At 44.9% G+C, this 19,665-nt stretch overlaps 2 protein-coding genes and 1 long non-coding RNA gene across 10 annotated transcripts in view; 2 read left to right on the top strand and 1 right to left on the bottom strand.

Annotated features, from left to right (window-relative positions):
• GPR132 (G protein-coupled receptor 132) overlaps positions 1 to 6,891 on the top strand; it is an 88,480-nt gene extending 81,589 nt beyond the window's left edge. For all 3 annotated transcript variants that reach the window (XM_080592825.1, XM_080592824.1, XM_080592823.1), the window contains one exon: positions 108 to 6,891. In XM_080592825.1, the coding sequence (XP_080448951.1) occupies positions 132 to 1,238 (1,107 nt within the window). In that variant the 5' untranslated portion in view covers positions 108 to 131 and the 3' untranslated portion in view covers positions 1,239 to 6,891. The remainder of the gene's footprint in view (positions 1 to 107) is intronic.
• LOC308195436 overlaps positions 1 to 19,665 on the bottom strand; it is a 29,606-nt gene extending 9,941 nt beyond the window's left edge. Inside the window, exon 1 of the long non-coding RNA XR_013951502.1 lies at positions 18,465 to 19,665. This is a non-coding gene — a long non-coding RNA (uncharacterized lncRNA). The remainder of the gene's footprint in view (positions 1 to 18,464) is intronic.
• The window catches only part of CDCA4 (cell division cycle associated 4), a 29,367-nt gene continuing 24,594 nt past the window's right edge, over positions 14,893 to 19,665 (top strand). For 3 of the 6 annotated variants that reach the window (XR_013951487.1, XR_013951488.1, XR_013951489.1), the window contains exon 1: positions 14,893 to 16,173. The gene's annotated coding sequence lies outside the window, so the exon portion shown is untranslated. The remainder of the gene's footprint in view (positions 16,174 to 19,665) is intronic. The other 3 variants (XR_013951490.1, XR_013951491.1, XR_013951492.1) reach the window with 3 other exon arrangements.

Raw genomic sequence — 19,665 nt, 5'->3', positions numbered from 1 at the left:
ATTTGTTCCCCTGCGATGCCTTTGCACCTATGGAACTATAACTTTTAGTGACACATTTCTAAGTGATACAAATGTTAACTTTCCATTTTGCCTTTTCTGATTCTCAGGAAAAAAACAGCTGGAGAGAAATCATGGCAAATTCTACAGACTGTCTCACAACTGTAAAGGATAATGCCACCATTTGCACAGACATTTCCTACAAAGACAGCAAGACACTTCTCATTGCTGTTTACAGCTTTGTTTTTGCAGTCGGCCTTCCAGCAAATTGCATAACTTCCCTGCTTACATTTATGCAAATCCAAAGGAATAAAGTAGTTGCCATCTACATTTTCAGTTTATCTTTGTGCGAGCTGATGTATTTAAGTACCTTGCCTCTCTGGATTATCTATGTGCAAAATGAGCACAAATGGTACATGGGTGAACAGATTTGCAAAATAACAGGATTCATTTTTTTCTGCAACATATACATCAGCATTCTGCTTTTGTGCTGTATTTCTGTGGATCGCTATGTGGCATTGGTGTATGCTCTGGAATCAAGGGGAAGAAGAGAACGGAAAAAGGCCATCATAATAGTATGCTTTCTCGTTGCTGCGGTTACAATAATCCACAGTCCAGTATTTAACATGAAGAGTATACATAATGATACCTGCTTTGAGACTTTACCCCTTGACAAAACACTGGCTTCTTTCGGCTTTGCCAGATTCCTATTTGGATTCGCCATACCTTTCATGATCCTCATTTTCACAAACTACAAAATTTTCCAAAGTACAAAAACAAGTACCAGCTTGACTTGTCACCAGAAAGCCAAAGTGAAGTATCTGGCAATTGCCATTATTGTCATTTTCCTGATCTGCTTTTCTCCCTACCATGTGGTACTCTTAATAAGGTCTGTGTACTTTCTGCTTCATACAGATTGCTCATGTCCATTTGAAAAAGACATATACCCAGTTTTTACAGTGTTTCTGTGTTTATCCACTGCAAACAGTGTTGCCGATCCAATTATTTACGTGCTGGTTAGTGAAAACGTCAGAAAAGACGTTTTAAGGAGTCTGAGAAGATGGAGGTCGAACTCATCCAAGTTCAACTCATCTGTTAGTCATAAGACTGAGAGCGCCAGACTGAAAACATCAAAAGAATTGCAGGAAGGAGTACAAAGAGAAGAAAACAAAGAAATAGCAAATTCATCCCACGTTGAAAAGACCTGTCACACCAGCAAAGACCCAGAAGGTGGTAGCTAGCAGTTTGCTGCTGCAGCTAGCTGCTGACAGCAAATAAGAAGTTCTAAACTTGAGCTGCAGACTGCATGCTGTGGCACACAAGTATTTACATGCTGACCTCTGAAGGAAGGTTTTTTTTTTACAGTACATGAGCCAGCAACTCCTAGAGGACTCTACAGGAATGATGCTTCTTATTTATGTTTCTCTCCTACGATAAAGTTTGCCCACCAGTATCATCAACGCAAACCTTGCTTGGTGAAGGATGTGTGGAATAAACTATGAAATTTACTTTGACTCAAACTGAAGTCTTAAAAGCTTATTTTTTTGGAACTGCTCTTCTCCTTTCACAAACTGAGAGACGGTTTTATCTTCTGAGTTGGACAAAAAAGAAACACTGCACCTAGGAAAACAATGTAAGGCCCATTCTTCTGGTTGAAATTACTAGTTCTCGAGAAGGTACATGTTCAGATTCTCATACACATGCACCGTTGTTAACGTTTGCGGTTAACCAGTGGAAAATATTAAAAATGAGGAAGTCTTTCAAAAAGAGCCTTGAAAATGTTCCTAATGCAAAAGTATGCAGCTTTATCTAGCTTGCACATTCTGAATATAATAGAGGGCAAAACAGTGTCCTGAAAACACATAGCAACAGTACTTCTACAGTATTACTTGAGAAACGGCACTGTCCTGATATTCTTAAAAATGTACATTTCTAATGCTTAATATTTTAGCATTAGTAGATTTTACTTGTTTTGCAATAAATTCTGGAATGCACTGAGGTATATAGAAAATGTATACATTTCCAAGTGGAATTGGGGACTGTTTTTATGCCATCTCTGAACATTTGTTGAAGTTGTGTTTCATTTCTGACTAAGATAACATTTCCCTCCCGGTATCGATCTGTTGTTTTTCTTAGTGTGTAGGAGTCTGTACAAGAGGTAAGAGCCTTACAGAAAAACGAAGGGTGGCAGCATGGAGAACGTAGTCCCTTTTGCACATAGAGAGGGACTGCCTTGGACATGCTGGTGGTGCATAATGAGACTATGCTGGACAGATTTCGTTGTTACTGCCTCTGCTTTTGTTGTGAATAAATTACTGATGGCAGTATCCTGTGCCCTCAAGACAGAAATTACAAAGTAAGAAGCATATAAACCTGCCACCTGGCAAGATTTAACTGAACACTTTCTTTGTATTTTTATGTGATCAAAATAAAACAGGAAAAGATCATGAACCAATTGCATGTTTATTTGAGTACAAGTTTCTAAAGTGTTCCATGGTGTCATTCTGCTATATCTGCAATGTTGTATTTCAGTAATATTTTTAAAATGCCATTAATGTCCACATTTCTGAACCAAACTAATATCAGCCAAGGTTAATGTAAATATTTGTTAATGTTTTAAAATTGTCATAGATATTTCTGTACTTTATGCTTGATTCTTACACACTTTTTGAAAGAAGCGTTGTGCCAAAACGGCATATCCTCAAGTTATTGTATTTATGATGTATTTAATTTTTGTATTATTTAACGACTCCTCTGGCATCTTCCTATGAAATGTTTGTGTCCTCAAAAATTGTTCACATGGTACTGAATGGACTAGAGTATTGTTTCTAGGAAAAATGTGAAATTCTGTTGTGATGTTAATTAACAAATAGTGTTTTTCTATTTCCATATGCTTCCTAGAGATCAAACTCTCTAAGGTTTAAAGGAGAGATTCGTGAAGTGCTGAATACCCACAACTTTGCTGAAAATCAGACTTTCCATTACTAAAAAAAAAAATCAGTAGCAGGCGTTGCTCGTAACAGCCCCAGTGGTGTTGGTTAATCTCTGAAGATGCGTATGCAAACTGCACCAACCTCAGGACTTTCGTAGTCTGAACGTAAAACTTTGATGAATAACAGCAGTGAATTTGGAAGAAACCAGAGAGACAGACTTCTGAGCTGACTGAAATGGATGCAAATTACATATTCACCCTGATGAATTTAGAAATCTCTCTTTGATGTTTTTTCTCTGATAAAAAGTGAGTGTATTTAGAGCAAACAATATCGGAGTCCAGGGCCACAGAAGCAGGGGACAGGAATTATCAGGGTCCGATGCAACAACAGTAATTCTTTTCCCTTGCCTAATTTACTTGCCGTTCCAAATTACTTTATCATTGTGCATCTTCTCTTAATGAAAATCCTTGGAGCATCTGTGTCCAGACACACTCTGAAATAAACCCCTCTGCAACCTGATCTAACTTCGGAGATGACCTACACGATCTCCAGTGGTCCTTTCCAACCTAAATTATCCTGTGACAGAAAGCTGAAGGGATTACAGGAGCCAGGTACCAAGCAACGTATCCATATTGGAAAACTGCAAAATCCTAACTTCTTTAGGAGTTACAAGTAGAAAAACAGTTTTATGGCTGAGTGAAGACACCAAGAAATGCTATTTCCATGTTGTTAAAATATCCCATCAGCTACTGACTGTTCCCATGTGATAAGCTGAAGCGTGTGATCTCAGTGTTTTGTCACACAGTATCTGAGGCACAGTATCATAAGGCAAATGAAGAACCTCAACACTGAGACACTGGCTAGAGACCCAGCCAAGGACACTATTAGGATCAGAACGGCTCTGAAAGGTTGATTGATTGTGTGGATCTTTCCATCATTCCCCCCTGGAAGGAAAACGCCAGTGAGCCTGTAGGGACCGCTTCAGTCTGTGAGGAACAATTCACCTACTACATCTTATCTGCAGTTCTCAGCCCAGCTGTTTGGATCTGCCCCTGGTAACCTGCCAGCTTTCTCAACTCATTTTAAGCTATAAGATGACTTGGAGATAGTACAGAACCAACCCTAGGCTGTGCTTCCTAACTTCATCTTTAGATGGCCAGGTTTCCACAGAAACCTCAAAGCAATAAGTTGCTTACAAGCATAACAGGGGACAGAGTACAAATTCCACTCTATTTTGTATTCAGCATTTACTCAGGTATAATTTCCATAATTTGATTTAAAGACTAGGCTACTTAGAACCATAGAATCACAGAATCACAGAACGTCCTGAGTTGGAAGAGACCCATGAGGATCATCGAGTCCAACTCCTGGCTCCACACAGCACCACCCAAAAAATAACCACGTCTGAGAGTGGTGTCCAAACGCTTCTTGAGCTCCGTCAGGCTCGGTGCTGTGACCACTGCCCTGGGAGCCTGTCCCAGTGCCCGACCACCTCTGGGTGCAGAACCCTCTCCTGACACCCAGCCTGACCCTCCCCTATCCCAGCTCCATGCCGTTCCCTCAGATCCTGTCACTTTCACCAGAGATAATAAATAAAAGATTATTTTTACATGTGTCTCAGCCATTCTTAGAGTACCTGGAAGATAAATGGATTGCTGATTATTTTAAGTATGACTGTGAAGCGTAAAGTGAATAATTTCTGACTATCAACTAGAGCTGGCCAAACTAGTTTTTGCAGATAGTATATATTTTTGTTTATTCATCAATTTTAAACTAATTGCAAATACTGCACTTTTAAGTCTTTGCTTGTGGTAACACTCTGAAATCTCCACTCCTGTCTAAGAAGCAATCAGTATGCTCAGTAGCAATTTTTGCCTCAAGAGGACAGTTAAACTTCCTCTACAAAACATGCAAACCCAGATATGAATAAACTCAGACTCTCAGAGTGTGACAAAGTTTCATCTGCAGCTGGTGATCCTGTAGCTGCTCTGATTCAGTCCCTGCTGTCATGTACAACTCAATGCCGAATTTCTGTTTGGTACTGAGTGATGAAACACAACTCAGAACCAAGCTTTCAAAGAATCTTAGTTTTCCTTTGTGTGTTGCCTCCTAGGTTGGAATATCTGTCTTGTTTTCAAGCCAGTCCAAAGTCACGGAACAAATAAGAGTGGGGGATTGCATCAAAGAGCTGTAATCACTTTTTGAACATCTTTGGTGTGCAGGGGAAGCATTCAGGTGTCAGCATCCCCAAAGCTGGATCTCCCAGCATGTTCTCTGTGACTGGTGTCTAGAGATGAGGATATCACACCTACCAGTCCTCTCCATCTCTTCTGCTCTCTTTTGGGGTGTTTTGCATCCTGCTGCACTTCCCCTTGTTCCCTGCACAACAAAGCTTTGCACAGGAGAGGGCGCTTCTCATGTTCCATTTGCACTAGGAATGCAGTAAGGCCTCCTGACAGGCAGTTTTCAAGCAAAGGAGTATGAAGAATAAAGAGAAATTTGTTATCCCAGATTAGACTAATACTAATATCCTGAGAATAGTTGCTAGTTTCTGCTCTCGTGAGCAATTAGTAAGAAAAAGTAGGACCCTAAACTCAGTGTAATTTGGATTACCGATAACTTCTAGGGTTTTACTCTCTTACTCCATCCTGTAAGAAATGCTCACAGATAATGAAGCAAAAACCAGCCATTCAGGCAGATGAGAAGTCTGCTGAGGAGGGACGATAAGCTATGTGGTAAGAATTTCACAGAACATCATATGAATATCATCTACGCAAGCAACCGCAGGATAAGACTTCTTAGTACACCATGAAATGATCCATCCTGTTTGGCAGCTTCAGTCTGTAACAGGGCCCATACATGATCACAAAGCATCCGCTGCATGTTCAAAGGTCTGTCTTGAAATACTTTCTTGAGGGAGGTGAAGAATCAAAGAGAAGAGATACTGTGGGAGAATAGTGCTGTATGATATACAAAGTCCTGAAAAGCTTCATAAACCTAAAAGTCACAGATGTTCTGAACAAGTATGCAAATACCTGGGTGTTCAGAAAGTTACTTATAAATTCTTCAGTCTGAATCACAGTTCCCCATCTGTAAAATGGAACATTTCTTCCCTTGAGCATTGTCTGTCTTCTCTGTTTAAAGCACAACCCCTCGCAGGGGATGCTAGAAGGGGCGAGCAGGTGTGTGTGGTGTACGTGTTCCGTGCGTACTGCAGCGGGGCAGTGAACTGCGTGGAGGTGAATTTCAGCTACTGAAACACAAATTGTACTGAGTCAGCACTTTCAGGGTCAGCTTCAAAGCACTTTATTTGCTTCTATTTATTCTGGTCTCTAGGGGGGGGAAGAAAAAAAAAAAGAAAAAAAAAAAAGCAGACTTTCGTTTAACTTATTTAACTTTGTGCCTCCTGCTAGTGACACGGTTACTAGATCCTTTGGGATTTCACTGGGATTGGTCCTCAATGGGATATTTTAGAGTTTGGAGGAGTTTTGTTGCCTCCAGAAGGTAAGATTAAGTTAACAACACAGATCCACAGATTTGACTTCTAGACTGGAAACACTTAAGGCCAAGTGCTCGCGAGGCTCATGGTATCTGTCTAGGTACAGGACTGAAATCAGCCGGTAATGCTAAGAGCATTTGCGGTTGCAACTTCTGCACATAGCAGGCTGCTGGTGATAATCTTTCAAATCCTCAGTGCTTAGAGATCTGTCCATGTGGACACTGCTTCCCAAGCTCTTCCTTTCCTGGCAAAGATTTTGTAGGTTGGGAAGCACTTCCTTAACGCCAGATTTCTGGAGTACGTGGGTCTCTGACAGCCTGATACACCTGAGGCAACAGCATTGTCACTTACCTATTTCATTAATTTAGGGTTGCTTTTTCCCTTTCTTAATTACTGTCGAGGACAAGACTGGGCTCACACTACCCACTACAGGTAGTTTTTATTATTGTATGTTTGACATTTATCAGTGACTTGACAATATGTTGGATAAAGGACATTGGGTAAGGCATTAAAGAAAATCCTGTGATTTTCCATTTACCTGCATTTATGGTTCCTGTATATCTCTAATTCTTGTCTTCAAATCTTTCCTAGACAAAATAGGGCTTACAAGAATTGATAGTCCATAGCTCTTGATGGAATGGTGTGCTTAAGTGCACCGCTTGCAGTAATAGCTCTGTCCCAAAGATAACAAACACACAAGTCTCAAGCTAAACTCAGAACTGAATGCACATGGTTATGTGCAAAAAAAAAAAAGGCAGAAAAATGTTTACTAAATAACGAGGGAACTCAGGAGTGTGACTTACTTCTTGCTTTCTTCACTTACTGTGGGAATGGCACATCAACAAAAGGCAGGAGATCCTAGCAAGGCCAAGCATGAATCTGAAGTTTCTGTCAGAAATGAAAAGGGGCTACTGGGAACTTTCTTTGTACACTAGAGTGTGAAGGAAATACAGAAAAAAACTATAATGTAATAATAGAAAAGATTTGGGGAGAATGGAGGGTCAGCAGGTAACTTCAGTGCTCCACAAAAGCAGAATTCAGAGACGTGTGATCTCACAGCACAGCAAGGGGCCTTCTCTAAAGAGAGGCTGTGGGCCCTGCTTGCTTTATTCAAGGACCAGTCACTCCAGAAATGTTCCCCTCTCACGAGAGGTAAAAGGCTAGAAATAATAAATCTTTGTATTTTTGTTTTCTTATCATTCGGTTTCAGATACCAGAACCTCTTCTTAGTCAAATTCCACGATGTGAAATAACACTGTACAAGGAAAAAATCCCAGAAAACCATCTTTTTCTCTGGAGATACTGAAAACCATTAAAAATAAACCAACACAAAGTTAAACCAAAGCTATGAAACCAGCCCTCTTGACCTGAAGGTTGTGGAAAATAGAATGTGCATCTGAAGTTATTTTGACTTTAAACCTCCAGGATTTGGAGGAAACATTTTTTGACATAGAAGTGTAGCTTGTGTGTATGCTTACATAATGTGAAACAATATTAACGTATAATCCTGATTTGTCAGTGTTTCAGCATCATATGCCTAACTGACTAATATGAAGAAAAGCTTTTATGAAAGCAATGTATCGTTCAAGTAGTCAACACAGTCAAATACAGATCGTGAGTCCACTGCCTCTATTATGAACCACGCAACAGAAGTTTCTGATTTCAGAAATGACACTGAGAGGTTAATTCTTTTTTTCTATACTTCCAGGCTCTGTCGTGGATAAATATCATGTGTTTTCAATGTAATTCAAGCCCAGATCCTTTTAAGGCACGGGATTCCCGGAGTTTAAAGTAGGCACAAGAGGGCACCAGACTCTAGCCTATCTGTCCTCCTGCCATCGTGGACTTCAGCGTGGGAGGAAAAAAAATCTCTCAAGTTCGCAGCCTGTAATCATAAATTTTTAAGACTTCGTGCTGCTAGGTAAACCAGTCCGTACACATGAGTGTCTGTGCATGCGTGCTTTCATGCTCATCACGCAGACAGCTGTTGAAGGAGAGGCAACGTTGGGTTACGATGTTTATCCAGCTACGGCAGAAACACACAACCTTTTTCAAATGGTGCCTATGAACAGAAAGAAAACCAAGAAGCATAAAACAGAACTGAAAACAAACAAGAAAAGTCATGCAGAGAAAAGGGCAGAGCCAGTTCCCTTGTGTCGCGCAACAAAACATGGAGGGTGACGGAACTCGCCGGGATCTGCCCGTGATTTCCTGGAGAGGATGTCAGTGACGGGGGAAACCACCTAAGGCATTCAGTTGAGCCGGGCACTGCAGCATCTAAACACCACGCAAATACTAAATAATCCTTCCAGGAGCCCCTCTCGGCCTCCCTGCCCAGGCAAACCCCTCTCACATTGTCCTGCCTCGCTGCTCGCTGCAGCTCCTGTGACTTTATCACAAGTCCGTTGGCCCTTGGTGCTATTTGTTAGTCACATTAAGTAAGGCCAATTAAACAGTTATTCTTCTGCTAACATTAGACATTTTGAAATGATTGCTGGGAAACCGCTGGCTACCCGTAGAGCAGCAGGAGACACGAGTTAACATTCCTTCATTGCCACAGAAGCCAAGGCTGTCATTCCCATCAAGGCACAGGACCCAGAGCAGAGAATGAGGCTCGCTCACAGCCTGTTATCTATGTTCATGCTCACGCTCCTAATTGGGTTAACCCTTTAACCAGATAAGTTAGACAGGCATTAACAATCCTTCCCTTAGGGGGGAAAAAAATTACTTTTTAATAGCACATTTCATGCCCTAGTTTATCTACTTTTTACGCTTATTTTCAGATACCCTCCCTGAACTATAATTGCTGTCTTTAGACACATATATTTACAACATATTTTTTCTTATGGACTGTAATTCGGATAAGTCACCATCAAATCAACATCAGCAATAACTTGTGGATACGGTATATTTTGCAGTTTAACCTATCAATTCATCAGACTCTAATACAAAATTTGGAAACAATCCAACCACTCCAATATGCTACCACTGCCTTCATTTACTCTTCCAGGGAGCACACAGGGTCAATTTCACTTGCAGATAAAGTGTTACTTCCACTCCAGCTTATCCACTGTTCTCTTACCTATGCCAAATTCTATTTTCCTCATCAGAAGTGGTGGGTAAGAGGAAAAGCCCGTTTCTGTTTTGGAAAATGTAAAACAACTAATGCTGTCAACAGTTTGTTACTGAAGTCTCAGCTGGCAGAATTAAGTGACTGTAGAAGAAACTCAGTGTTTTGATTTTTTTTTCTACTTTTCCTCCCCTAGTTTTCATGGTCCAAACTCTTCACAACTATAAGGAAAAATTAAAAACAAACTACTGGCCTAGATATTCTAAAAGAAATGTGTTAGCTTTATCCATGCTTTTGAATCATAACTCTCCCGTTTACCACTACTGCAGAAATTCGTTTCCAGTTGATACTGTAATTTTCAGGGACACGACTTCTCGAAACAGCACAATGCCTTCCAAAAGGCTGATTTCAGGACAAAAACACTGCAAAATCAAAAGATGCAGAACAGCAAAGGTATAAGCCTCACATATGGACCGAAAGATCTCAAAGCCATACTTTAACGTATGTTCAAGGATATATGAAAAAGGAATTATTCATTAACTTCTTCAGCTCGCAACCGCTTCAGGCTATTTTGTTCTTACAGTATCTGCAGTTTTCAAAGGAAGGTAGAGCTGGTGAAGAAGAAAAGATCTTCGCATGCACAGCACAAACACATCATCAGAAGCAGACTAACTCCTGAGAAGAAAATATGGCACTTAGCTTGCTGCAAAGACAGGAATACCTTGTGTAGTGACAGGCTGCACATGTTTTATGAGCTTGTGGGTGCTATTTAATAGTAGATGCTTAGTTGCTATAGCAACTGTCATACCCTATGGTATTTATGCTTAGATATGGAACACATATTTTAAGTGGCACCAGACAACATGGCATTCAAGTGTCCAAGCTGTGTATTTAAAACAAATTCCCCGTTATGAAGCAAATAGGTATGTTCCTTCAGTTATTATAAAATCCTTCTAACGTAACACTTTTACAACAAGAAAACAAGCTTGTCCCTTACAAACATGGCACAGAACTGCCACGATGATCCAGAAGAGGGCTTAGACACCTTAAAGTAAAACCCCAAACACTGAGCACTTTAAAATCCATCTTTGCTGACTGCCCCTGCATAACTTGGAGACTTCTGCCGTTTGGCACAGAGCACTGAGCTTTGCCACTAGAGTTTTCTATCGCAGTATTACCACCTTGCTAGGTATCACTTTGAAAGTCTAAACTAAACTTCGCATCATCTGCACTTTGTTCCTACCACGGATGTCCCACGACCAACATGAAGCCACACACCGGTTTCTGTCCCCCGCCTGCCAGTGCACATACGCATTATTTGTGTTTTCATGGCTGGGATTTCTCATGCACAGTTTGTAGTCCCTTCAGCTTTTGTAGTTTTGCATATCACCCACCACTGAGAACACTTCCTCTGAATCCGCTGACAGATGCAAATCTTGCTTGGAAACACTTCTTATATTTTTATTTTGTCACATCCTGGTAGCTGAGGACCACTGACGGATACGGTAATATGAAGGCACTCTTTCTTTCAGGTCTTTTCGACCAGCAGAGGAAACTGATGGTCCGTAACTCCTACAGTTGTGCCTGAAGGGTTCTTAACTCCAATACGACCATGTTAGCAAGGCAGGCTAAAAGGGTCTTCAGACTAGTACGAGCCTAACAGCTTTCCTGTGTCCTGTTTCCACTACATTTCCTGCAGTCAAAACATTTTAATACCTCTTCTTACCAGTTTATTATCAGTTCCATAAAGCTACTAGCTGATAAACTGTGGTGGTGGTTTTAGCGCATAGTGTTTCTCAGTCAGGACAAGTTAATTCTCTGCTTATTTCTTAGCTCATGTCACCCCTAATCCCTCTGGCCTCCTAGTAGATAGATCTGATACCTACAGCTGTAAAACCTAAGGCCTGAAGCTGGTGACCTGAGGCAGACAAACTTCTGCCTAGCAATGGCTTTTGCTAGCACTGGCAGCCTGACACCCTCCCTCCCATCACCTGTCTGCTCCAGCTCTTCAGTTGCTCAACAGCTGAGCCAACACGGCCAGAAAACTGCTGCCATATTCAGACATTTATGAGCTGGTGCATGCATTAGCAGGTGCAATGAGTGCTGACTGCTATTCTCATTTTGTAAGCCGCTAACACCTGAAGCCAGTGCCCCTGTCATCCAGCATGAAGCTACGTTTAGCCCACAAATGCACAGTTAGGAATATTCTCCTCTTCCTCCTCCTCCTCACTCCCTATGAACTCGGTGGTTTGTTTTACAGGCACCAGATGCCTGCTGTCCTTTGTTGCACCCCCCGTACAGGTAGGGCTAGCAGCCTTTCCAGGCTCAGAGCCCTGAAGAAGTTCGCCCGTGCTGAACTTTCAGCGACATTTCGTGGTCCGCACATTAACACGTTGTATTAATACAAAAACACTTTCTCTTAAATTCCGTGTGCTGTGACTGCAGGCTGCGTGCGATGAGGTCGCATCCTGTATCTGGCTTGCAGGGCCCAGCTGAGCTGCCACAACAGGCTTACTTCTTAGGGAGCAGCCACATTTAATTACCTCCTTTAGCCTTCCTTCCATCTGCTCCTGGATTTTTAGGCAGTGCTCTGCTGCAGGAATGTGCTCGTCTGCAGAAGCACTCAGGACTGTTTCATAACGCTGCTCATTTCAAAGGTGGACAGAGTTTGCCAGGTTGTACTTAAAGGAAACGACACATTACAGCTGGGCCTCCTGCCCTGCTCCTGAGCCAAATTAAAAAGACAAACATAACTTAGGTGCTTTAATCAAACGCTAATTACGAGAAAAACAATACAGACTCGGAGCACGTCCACATCGTCTTTAGCAGGCAGAGGCAAGCAAGCGCCGTCCCTGTTCTGAACCAGCCGGATCACAGCCAAAACTCTCCCCAAACACGCGGTCGTGCCGGTACAGCACGGAGCTTGAGCTCACACACCTTGCTTCTCGACAGCACTCGCGAGCTGGAGCTCAGCACTGCTCTGACGACAGCTACGCGGCTTCCAGGCCAGGGCTGACTCATGTCTGCTTGGCTCACAGCACCGGCAGCGCAGCGCGAGCGCACATTTTCCTGCTCTAAACTATTCGCCCAGCTTCAGAGCCCCCGGGGCCCTCGAAGAGAGACAGAAAACGCCGCAGACACGCAGCAGGGTGTAGTGGAAAATGCCTTGTTGTCAGCACAGAATTGGTACTGAGGCAGGACTCAGTCCTATCTCTCTGAAACTATTTGTTTCAAAGCTTAAGCAACCTCCTGACTAATTTTCCTAACCTCTTTATCAGAGGGCTTGCAACCCGCTGGTTGAGAAACACGGTGCTAAGCCTCATACAAACACCTAGTAAGGGACAGTGCCTATCAGAGCAGATGAAATGCTCCCTCGGGGGGACCTTTCCATGGGCTAGAAATAATGCTGGTGCAGTGACCCGACAGCCAGTGAGGAACTTCACTCCACATATATTTCGGTTTCTTATTCACCTACATAATTGTTAACTGTATTGGCCCTTTAAAACTATTTTAAAACCACCTTTTTTATAAGTGTTTGTGATGTGGAAATATAGTGGAATGAGATCCTTTATACAGCTCAAAACTGCACAAATAAGCTGGAAATCAAGCCTTTTTTTTTTTTTTTCCTTTGTCTTTCAAAAGCAGAGTTTCAGCCCTGCTCTCAGCCATGGAGTTCCTATTAATTTCTGCGGTTTTATAAACACTGTCCAACCCTAAACCAGCCTTCCCGTCACCGCCGACGTGTGAAAGTCTGGCCAGCTCAGCAGGGGCTGAGCGGCTCTCAGAAAGGAGCAGCAGAGCTCAGAGGCATCAAGCGCAGCCCAGCACGGGCTTGCTCCAGGAGGGGAGGAAGGAAGGGGGCTGGGAGGCAGCGGGTAGCGGCTGCCTCCAGATGAGCGAGCGTGGCACGCAGGTCACGCCACCCGGTACCAGCCAGCGCCAGAGGAAGAGGCAGGCTGGCGGCTCCCGGGAGAGCCAGCTCTCCGATGGGGCTGGCAGGCTGGGGAGAGCCAGGGCCAGTTGCCAGCACGGCTCTGGCAGCCGCAGCCGCTCGGCCACGGGGGCAGAGGCATGGCCGGAGCCTGCGCACGCACGCAGCTCACGCAGAGGGAAGCCGGGTCTGTCCTCCAGCCGCGCCAAGCGCAACTAGCCTGTGCCCAGCCAAGGGAAGGGGGTCAGGGTAGCAGCTCCTCTTGAGCCAGCCCTCCCACCTTCAGGCAGGCAATCCCGATTTCAAAAAGCCCCAGCCATGCTAAGGCCGGAGCTGCACCTTGGCCCTGCTCGGAGAGTCTGAGGCGATGCCCGCTCCTGTTAAACCAGCCCCTCTACCTGCTGCTTTCGCACAAAAAGAGCGTCCCCCTGTCCAACCATTTCCTCTGTGGTGGTTACACGTCCATAAGGCTGCTAGTGCTTTTAAATCCCCCCAGGACTACCACTCCAAAGTTTCTGCCGGCTGCCAATCCACCTCCCTAGGAGAGATCTGCTGAGCTGGTTTGCATCATTTTCCTCCCTGTCGTCTGTGTTAGTCATCACACCAGCAAGCAGGTCGCCCTGCAGCCTCTCACCAGGTGCAACGTCTCTCATTTCTCCAGCAGCTTCGAGCACATATGCTAAATACCTTTTATTTTAAAGTCTCCTGCCATTCCAGACCAGTAAAATTACCATCCCCCCCCCCCCATTTTTTTTTAATGCAGTTGTTCTAATTCCAGTTTCCCCTACCACATTGCTCTGCAGACATTTTTTTTTCTGTTTTTGTTCTGTGCTTTGTCTCCAGAACTCATAACTTAAGCATCAGTTCTGCTTTTGCTTGCAGATTACCTTATCTGCAAAGGTTTCATGGGCTGGGATAAATTTCTCAAGACATAAATGCCTGTTTAGGAAATTACCATTTTTTCACCTGTTCTTTTTCAGTTTGGTGCTAACATTTCATTTACTGAAAACAGTAGGTGGATGAAAAACTTTAGCATGTAGTTAAAATTTGATCATTCCCTTTATCACATCGTGGTTACAATTCAATTTTTTTTTATAATGTTATTTTAGTCCCTTCAGAGATTGTTTGCTTTCTAGTAAATACTTTGGGCTGTGTTGTTTTACATCAGTTTGTCCAGATTTTTCCATTTTGACTTGTCAAGTTTTGTTTCTCACATACATGAGATGTGAGGTTTGTTTTTTTTCTCCTGAGAATAATCAAGTCTTGTCATACCTCGACTAAGAATGCAGTTTTCTCAGTTTTTCAAATATTTTTTTCAAAGAAGGTGTTGAGAACCCTTAACAATTTTCTGATTAAAGAATGGGTTAATCAGAAACTGTAATGACTGTAGAGTTTTTAAGCTGTCTCATTTCATTTTGCTGGTTCTTCATGTGTTTCACTAGGTAATTTAGGGAAAAAAAAAAAAGTCAAGACTGTAGCTGAGAGGGAAAAAGAAAATAAGGAGAGGGGACTTGTGGACCTTACTATATGGATGATGCTATCCCCAGCAAGAGCACTACCTCTGCACTTTCCTAGCACTGATCTTGCAGGCACTCCAGAGAGGCTCGAGGGTTCCTGCAGGGTTCGTTGTGAGATTACCTATTTGAATTCACTGCGGCTAATCTAGAGAAAGTCAGTGCCACGCTGAAGAGCGCATGAGAACGTTGTCTTTGTGGTATTGTTCTTGCAAAGCCTCGATTTGTACTTTTGCACCATGATGTCACGAGCGCCATGCGAGAAACCATAAAACAGCAAGGGGAAATACTGCGCTTCATAACCTGCTTGTCTCATCCCAAAACCTGATCTCACTTCGCTATGCAAATTGTATTCGCTGCCACTGCCTTATATTCAGCTCCAGCCCTCTGTTGTTTCACAGCCTTTCCCTCCGGGCCCAGTTTGCGCTGCCCCCTCCTGCTGCTCAGCCTCCTCCTCCCCATTCTCCTCCGTCCACCCCGGGGCCAGCAGAGCCCCTGCGTGTGCCGGAGGCAGCAGCTGGAGCCCGGACGAGCCGGCCTCCCCCCTGCCGGCTGCCTCGCAGCGCTCGGGACACCCTAAGTGCTTGCAGATGTGCGGCAGCGCCAAGCTGCGGACAGAGACGGCCAAGGCTGGCGGGCTCCTCGCTCGGGGCGGAGGCCGGAGCTTTTTGGGCAGCGGCTGTCGGAGGAGCAGGGAGTTTTATCCCCCCCCCCCCTTAAACCCAAAGGAAAGCGGCCTCCCCGCCCTCCGCGTCGGAGCCCGAGCAGGAAATGCCACGAGCCTTGCTCATGGAGGCAGGGGGCTCGGGGCACCCCCGCGGGGAGGCTCCGCGACCCTGAGGGGAGCAGCCGGGCATGGCGGAGCGGGGGGGGGGTGGAGAGGAGGAGAGGCTGTCCCGCTCCTCCCTGAGGGCTGCTGCCGGGCCAGGTCCCGGCCTGCTCCCGCCGCAGCCCGTGGCTGGGAGCCCAGCCCCGCCGCGGGGCCTCGGCCGCCGTTTGAACGCGCGGCTCCGCCACCGCCCTCTCCGGGCCGGCCGCCATGGCAACGGGGGAAGGCCCGCCCCGGGCGGAGCGGCGAGCGCCTTTGTGGGCTCTGACAATAAGATGGCGGGCGGGCGGGGGGCGGGGCCAGGCGCCGCGCTCGGCTCCGCCCGCTCCCTCAGGCGCGGAGCGGTGGCTGAGGCGGGAGCGGGGCTTCCTGCGGCGGCCACGGTACCGGCGGCGGGGTGGTGAGTAGGGGAGAGCCGGGCCGGGCCGCGGGGCCGCGGGGGTGCCCGCGCTCCCCCGGGGGGGGGGCTCCGCTCGGGGCCGGACCCGGGCGCGGAGCCGGTGTGGGCGGGAGCCTGCGGGGCACGGAGCCGCTTCAAAATGGCGGCGGGCGGCTCGCCGGCTGCGCGGGGCGGGCGGGCGGGAACGGCCGTTGGCGGCCGCTCGAGCGCCTGGCGGAGGGCGGGGAGAGAACCGGGCCGGGCCCTGAGGAGCCGCGCGGTGCCCGTTCCCCCCTCCTCGGCCCGGCCCCTTCCTCAGCCGCCTCCCGCCGCGCTCCCGCATCAGCCCGGGGCTCGCTCCCCGCCCCGCCGGTCCCGCCTCTCGCCGCCGGTGCCAGCCCCCTGCCTCCTCCCTCCCTCCCTCCGCCTGGCTTCTCCTCTCCTCCTCCCCTCTCCTCCCTTCCCGCAGCCCCCCGGGGGCTGGCGAGCTGCCTGCCGGCCCCCCGAGCCCGCCGGGGGCAGCCAGCCCCGCTGCCGTGCTCGGGCCTTTGTCCCCGGCCCGGCGGGGACGGGGCAGGCCCTGCCAGCCCCCGCCGTGCCCGCAGCCCTCCCTCAGAACCAGGCGCCACCATCTGCGCACATGTGCGCGCCTGGAAGGCAGTAACTGGCTTTTCTTCTTCTCTTCGGCTTTATGCGCGGTTTTGGTTCCTTGCCACAGCTGTTACGAAGGGCGGTTTTGAATTTGGGAGACTAAATTCTAAGATTTGGTGGCAAAGGGAAGGTACAATACCTTCTTGCCTTGCCATCGTCACTATGTTTATATCAGAAAAGAAAAAAAAAATGTTTGCTTAATCAAACCTCCAGCACTTGGCTTGGGTAGTTCTTGTCTGCTTCCACCTACGGACAAACAGCGCTAGAATCTCTTTCCTATCTTCTCTCTTAGCCCAACTGTTACCAAATGCCTCGTTTTTAACCACCTGCATATGTATTTTGCAGCATTTACTACCTGAATTTGAATAGAATGTGGATCTGGAGTATGTAAGCTGATGCTCTAGTAGAAGCTGGATCAAATTTCAAGCACCTTATTTGTAAAACAGACCGGGAATTTGTCATAATCTCCGAAGCAACATTTTTAGTGAATTGCATAATACCGTGCTACTATTCCAAAAAAGAAAAAAAAATCCCATGCAAATCCCCTTGTTTTCAGACTGTTATTTTACAGATAGCTGTTGTCTCCTTGACAACTTCTTTCATACAGCTGTTTCAAACAACAGTTAAGGTTTTGACACGCTAAGTTTGGGCTCATGACGCTCGGTTAGCGGCAGCAGAAGGGAGGTGATACAGCTAGTCCAGATACTGCATCTTGGACAGAGGCAAACGCTGCTTAAAATTACTGTGGGATTTTGAACGCTTTGCCTCAAAAGCAGCAGCAATCTTGCAGTCACGTACCAAGAAGTTTTACACAGCAGCTTGTACCTTTTGAGTACGCTAATAAGTAAATTGACAGAGGAACATGCTTAACGTTTTTATTAATTAGGTTTTAAAGTTAGCGTTCTCTTGAGATGAGTATTTGTTGGTGATTGTGCCGAGAAGTCTGGGAGAGGTCGGTTATTTGTAATGTTTTAATTGAATCTGATAATGGCTGTTAAGGTATTTTTTATTTTATTGTTCTGAGACACACTGATACGACAAGTTAATAGAATCTGAAGAAACAGTTGCTATGATGGCCAAATTCATTAATATTTTTATGCTAACGCAGGTTCCACGTGGTTTGTTTATTGCTGTAGGGAAGAACCTAGAATCACACACGGCATGTCTTATACACTCACGTTGCATGGGAAAACCGTTTCCTTCTTCAGTATGTTAATAGATTACAGACTGGACTGCTCTGCCAGCATCCCCCGTGTCTTTTACGTTGTGGATGTGATGATAATGGTTCCTTTACTCATGTGCTCCCATCAGCAGTCTCCCCCCATATCAAGTCTACTATTATGAGAGTCAAATGGACAAAGGTTCTTCCTTAAAAATTGTCACATATCCAAAATAGCTCTGGAAAACCTCTTTGTTTATTGTTCTCATGACTGCATCATCTTTACCCGCACGTTTGTTGTTTTTCTGTTTTGTAAGAAAATTTACACCCATGTCACCTATCCTGAGCCAAAAGTGGATCTGGCAGGGGCTTAGGGATTCAAATGCGCACAGGCTCTCAGCGTACATCTTTTATAGAATGGGCTGAGAGTATACCCAGGGAGCAAAAACTTCTCAACTTTTATAGCATTATCACGTATTCAATAGAAATAATAAATACTTACTCAATCTTATGGTGTGTCTCTGGAGTGGTAGTTGAGATGCCTCATGACCCTGTCTTGGGTGTTGGTGTGAGCTCAGTCTGTGAAAGAGAATTAGTTGGTTGAAATACAGTTTGTATGGCAGGACAGCATTTTAGTCTGAATATTTTGGGATTGAGTCAAAAGGTTTTGGCTCAAGAGTGTTTAAGGAGGCTTTTTTGATGTGGTGTTTTAATAAGTATGCAGTTTCTGGAGAAAAATAAATGCCTTTTTTTCTGCTAGAAAAAGGTCTTTGTCAACCGTCTCCCCCCCCTCCCCAATTTTCAGAGCAAGTGGTTTTCCAAAACTTTTAATTACCAACCACAACAGAAAACAAAGAAAGATGTGCAAATGCGTCCAGTTAACTTATTTTTTTTCTAGGTATGTACTTCAACTGCAGACACTGAAGTGTCTTGTGGAGTACAGACATGTCTAGAAAAGTATCTGAGTTGTATTCATATTTTGTCTTACAGGGTTTTTGTAGCTTATTGAAACAGCATTCTTTTTGGCTTTAGTAATTAAAGGAATTATTGCATGTATTTGATAGTTGCATTTGGTATATCGGAACTTGTTTTGCCTTGAACATCTTTTGAAAACTCAGCCTTTACAGCTGAAACAATTTCATTACTGTAATTGCTTTCATTATTGTAATCTTGCAAAGTAAATCTGAGTCATAAAGTTTCTGTGTTACTGCTAAAGGAAAATCCTACCTATCTTTGCTGTGTTTCAGTTTTATGTTTGTGTGCACGTATTCTTTTTCTGTAGCTGCTAAAGAGATGTATGGTTTTCTACAACAAAGGTGTAAACCGTATGCTTTTGTGATAAACTTGCTTCCAGTATGCTTTTCTGAACGTTTAAGCTTTTAGATGATGGCTAAAGATATTGTTTGCTCTTTAAATGGCTTCAGCGCAGGGATAAGGGAGAGGCTGGTCCAAAGGTCAGGATGATAGCCTAGGACTTGGACTTAAATGGGCAGTTTCCTTCTCCTGTCACAGATTTTGCATGTATTGTTCACAGATCACCTTTGTACTCTAGCTGTAAATTGCATTTAATCCAAATTTCTAGAAGTACCGTGAGGATAGAGATACTGAAGCAATTGAAAGATAGGGGTGTATAAGTTTCTGAAATGGGAAACTGTTTTGCTGTGCATCTCCTGTACTTGCCTGACGCCTTGCTTCCTGGTACT

This window comes from Anser brachyrhynchus, assembly GCF_964034855.1.
Source record: "Anser brachyrhynchus genome assembly, chromosome: 5".
Lineage (NCBI taxonomy): Eukaryota > Metazoa > Chordata > Aves > Anseriformes > Anatidae > Anser > Anser brachyrhynchus.
The sequence above is the reverse complement of the archived record's forward strand: the minus strand, read 5'-3'. Positions and strand labels throughout refer to the sequence as shown.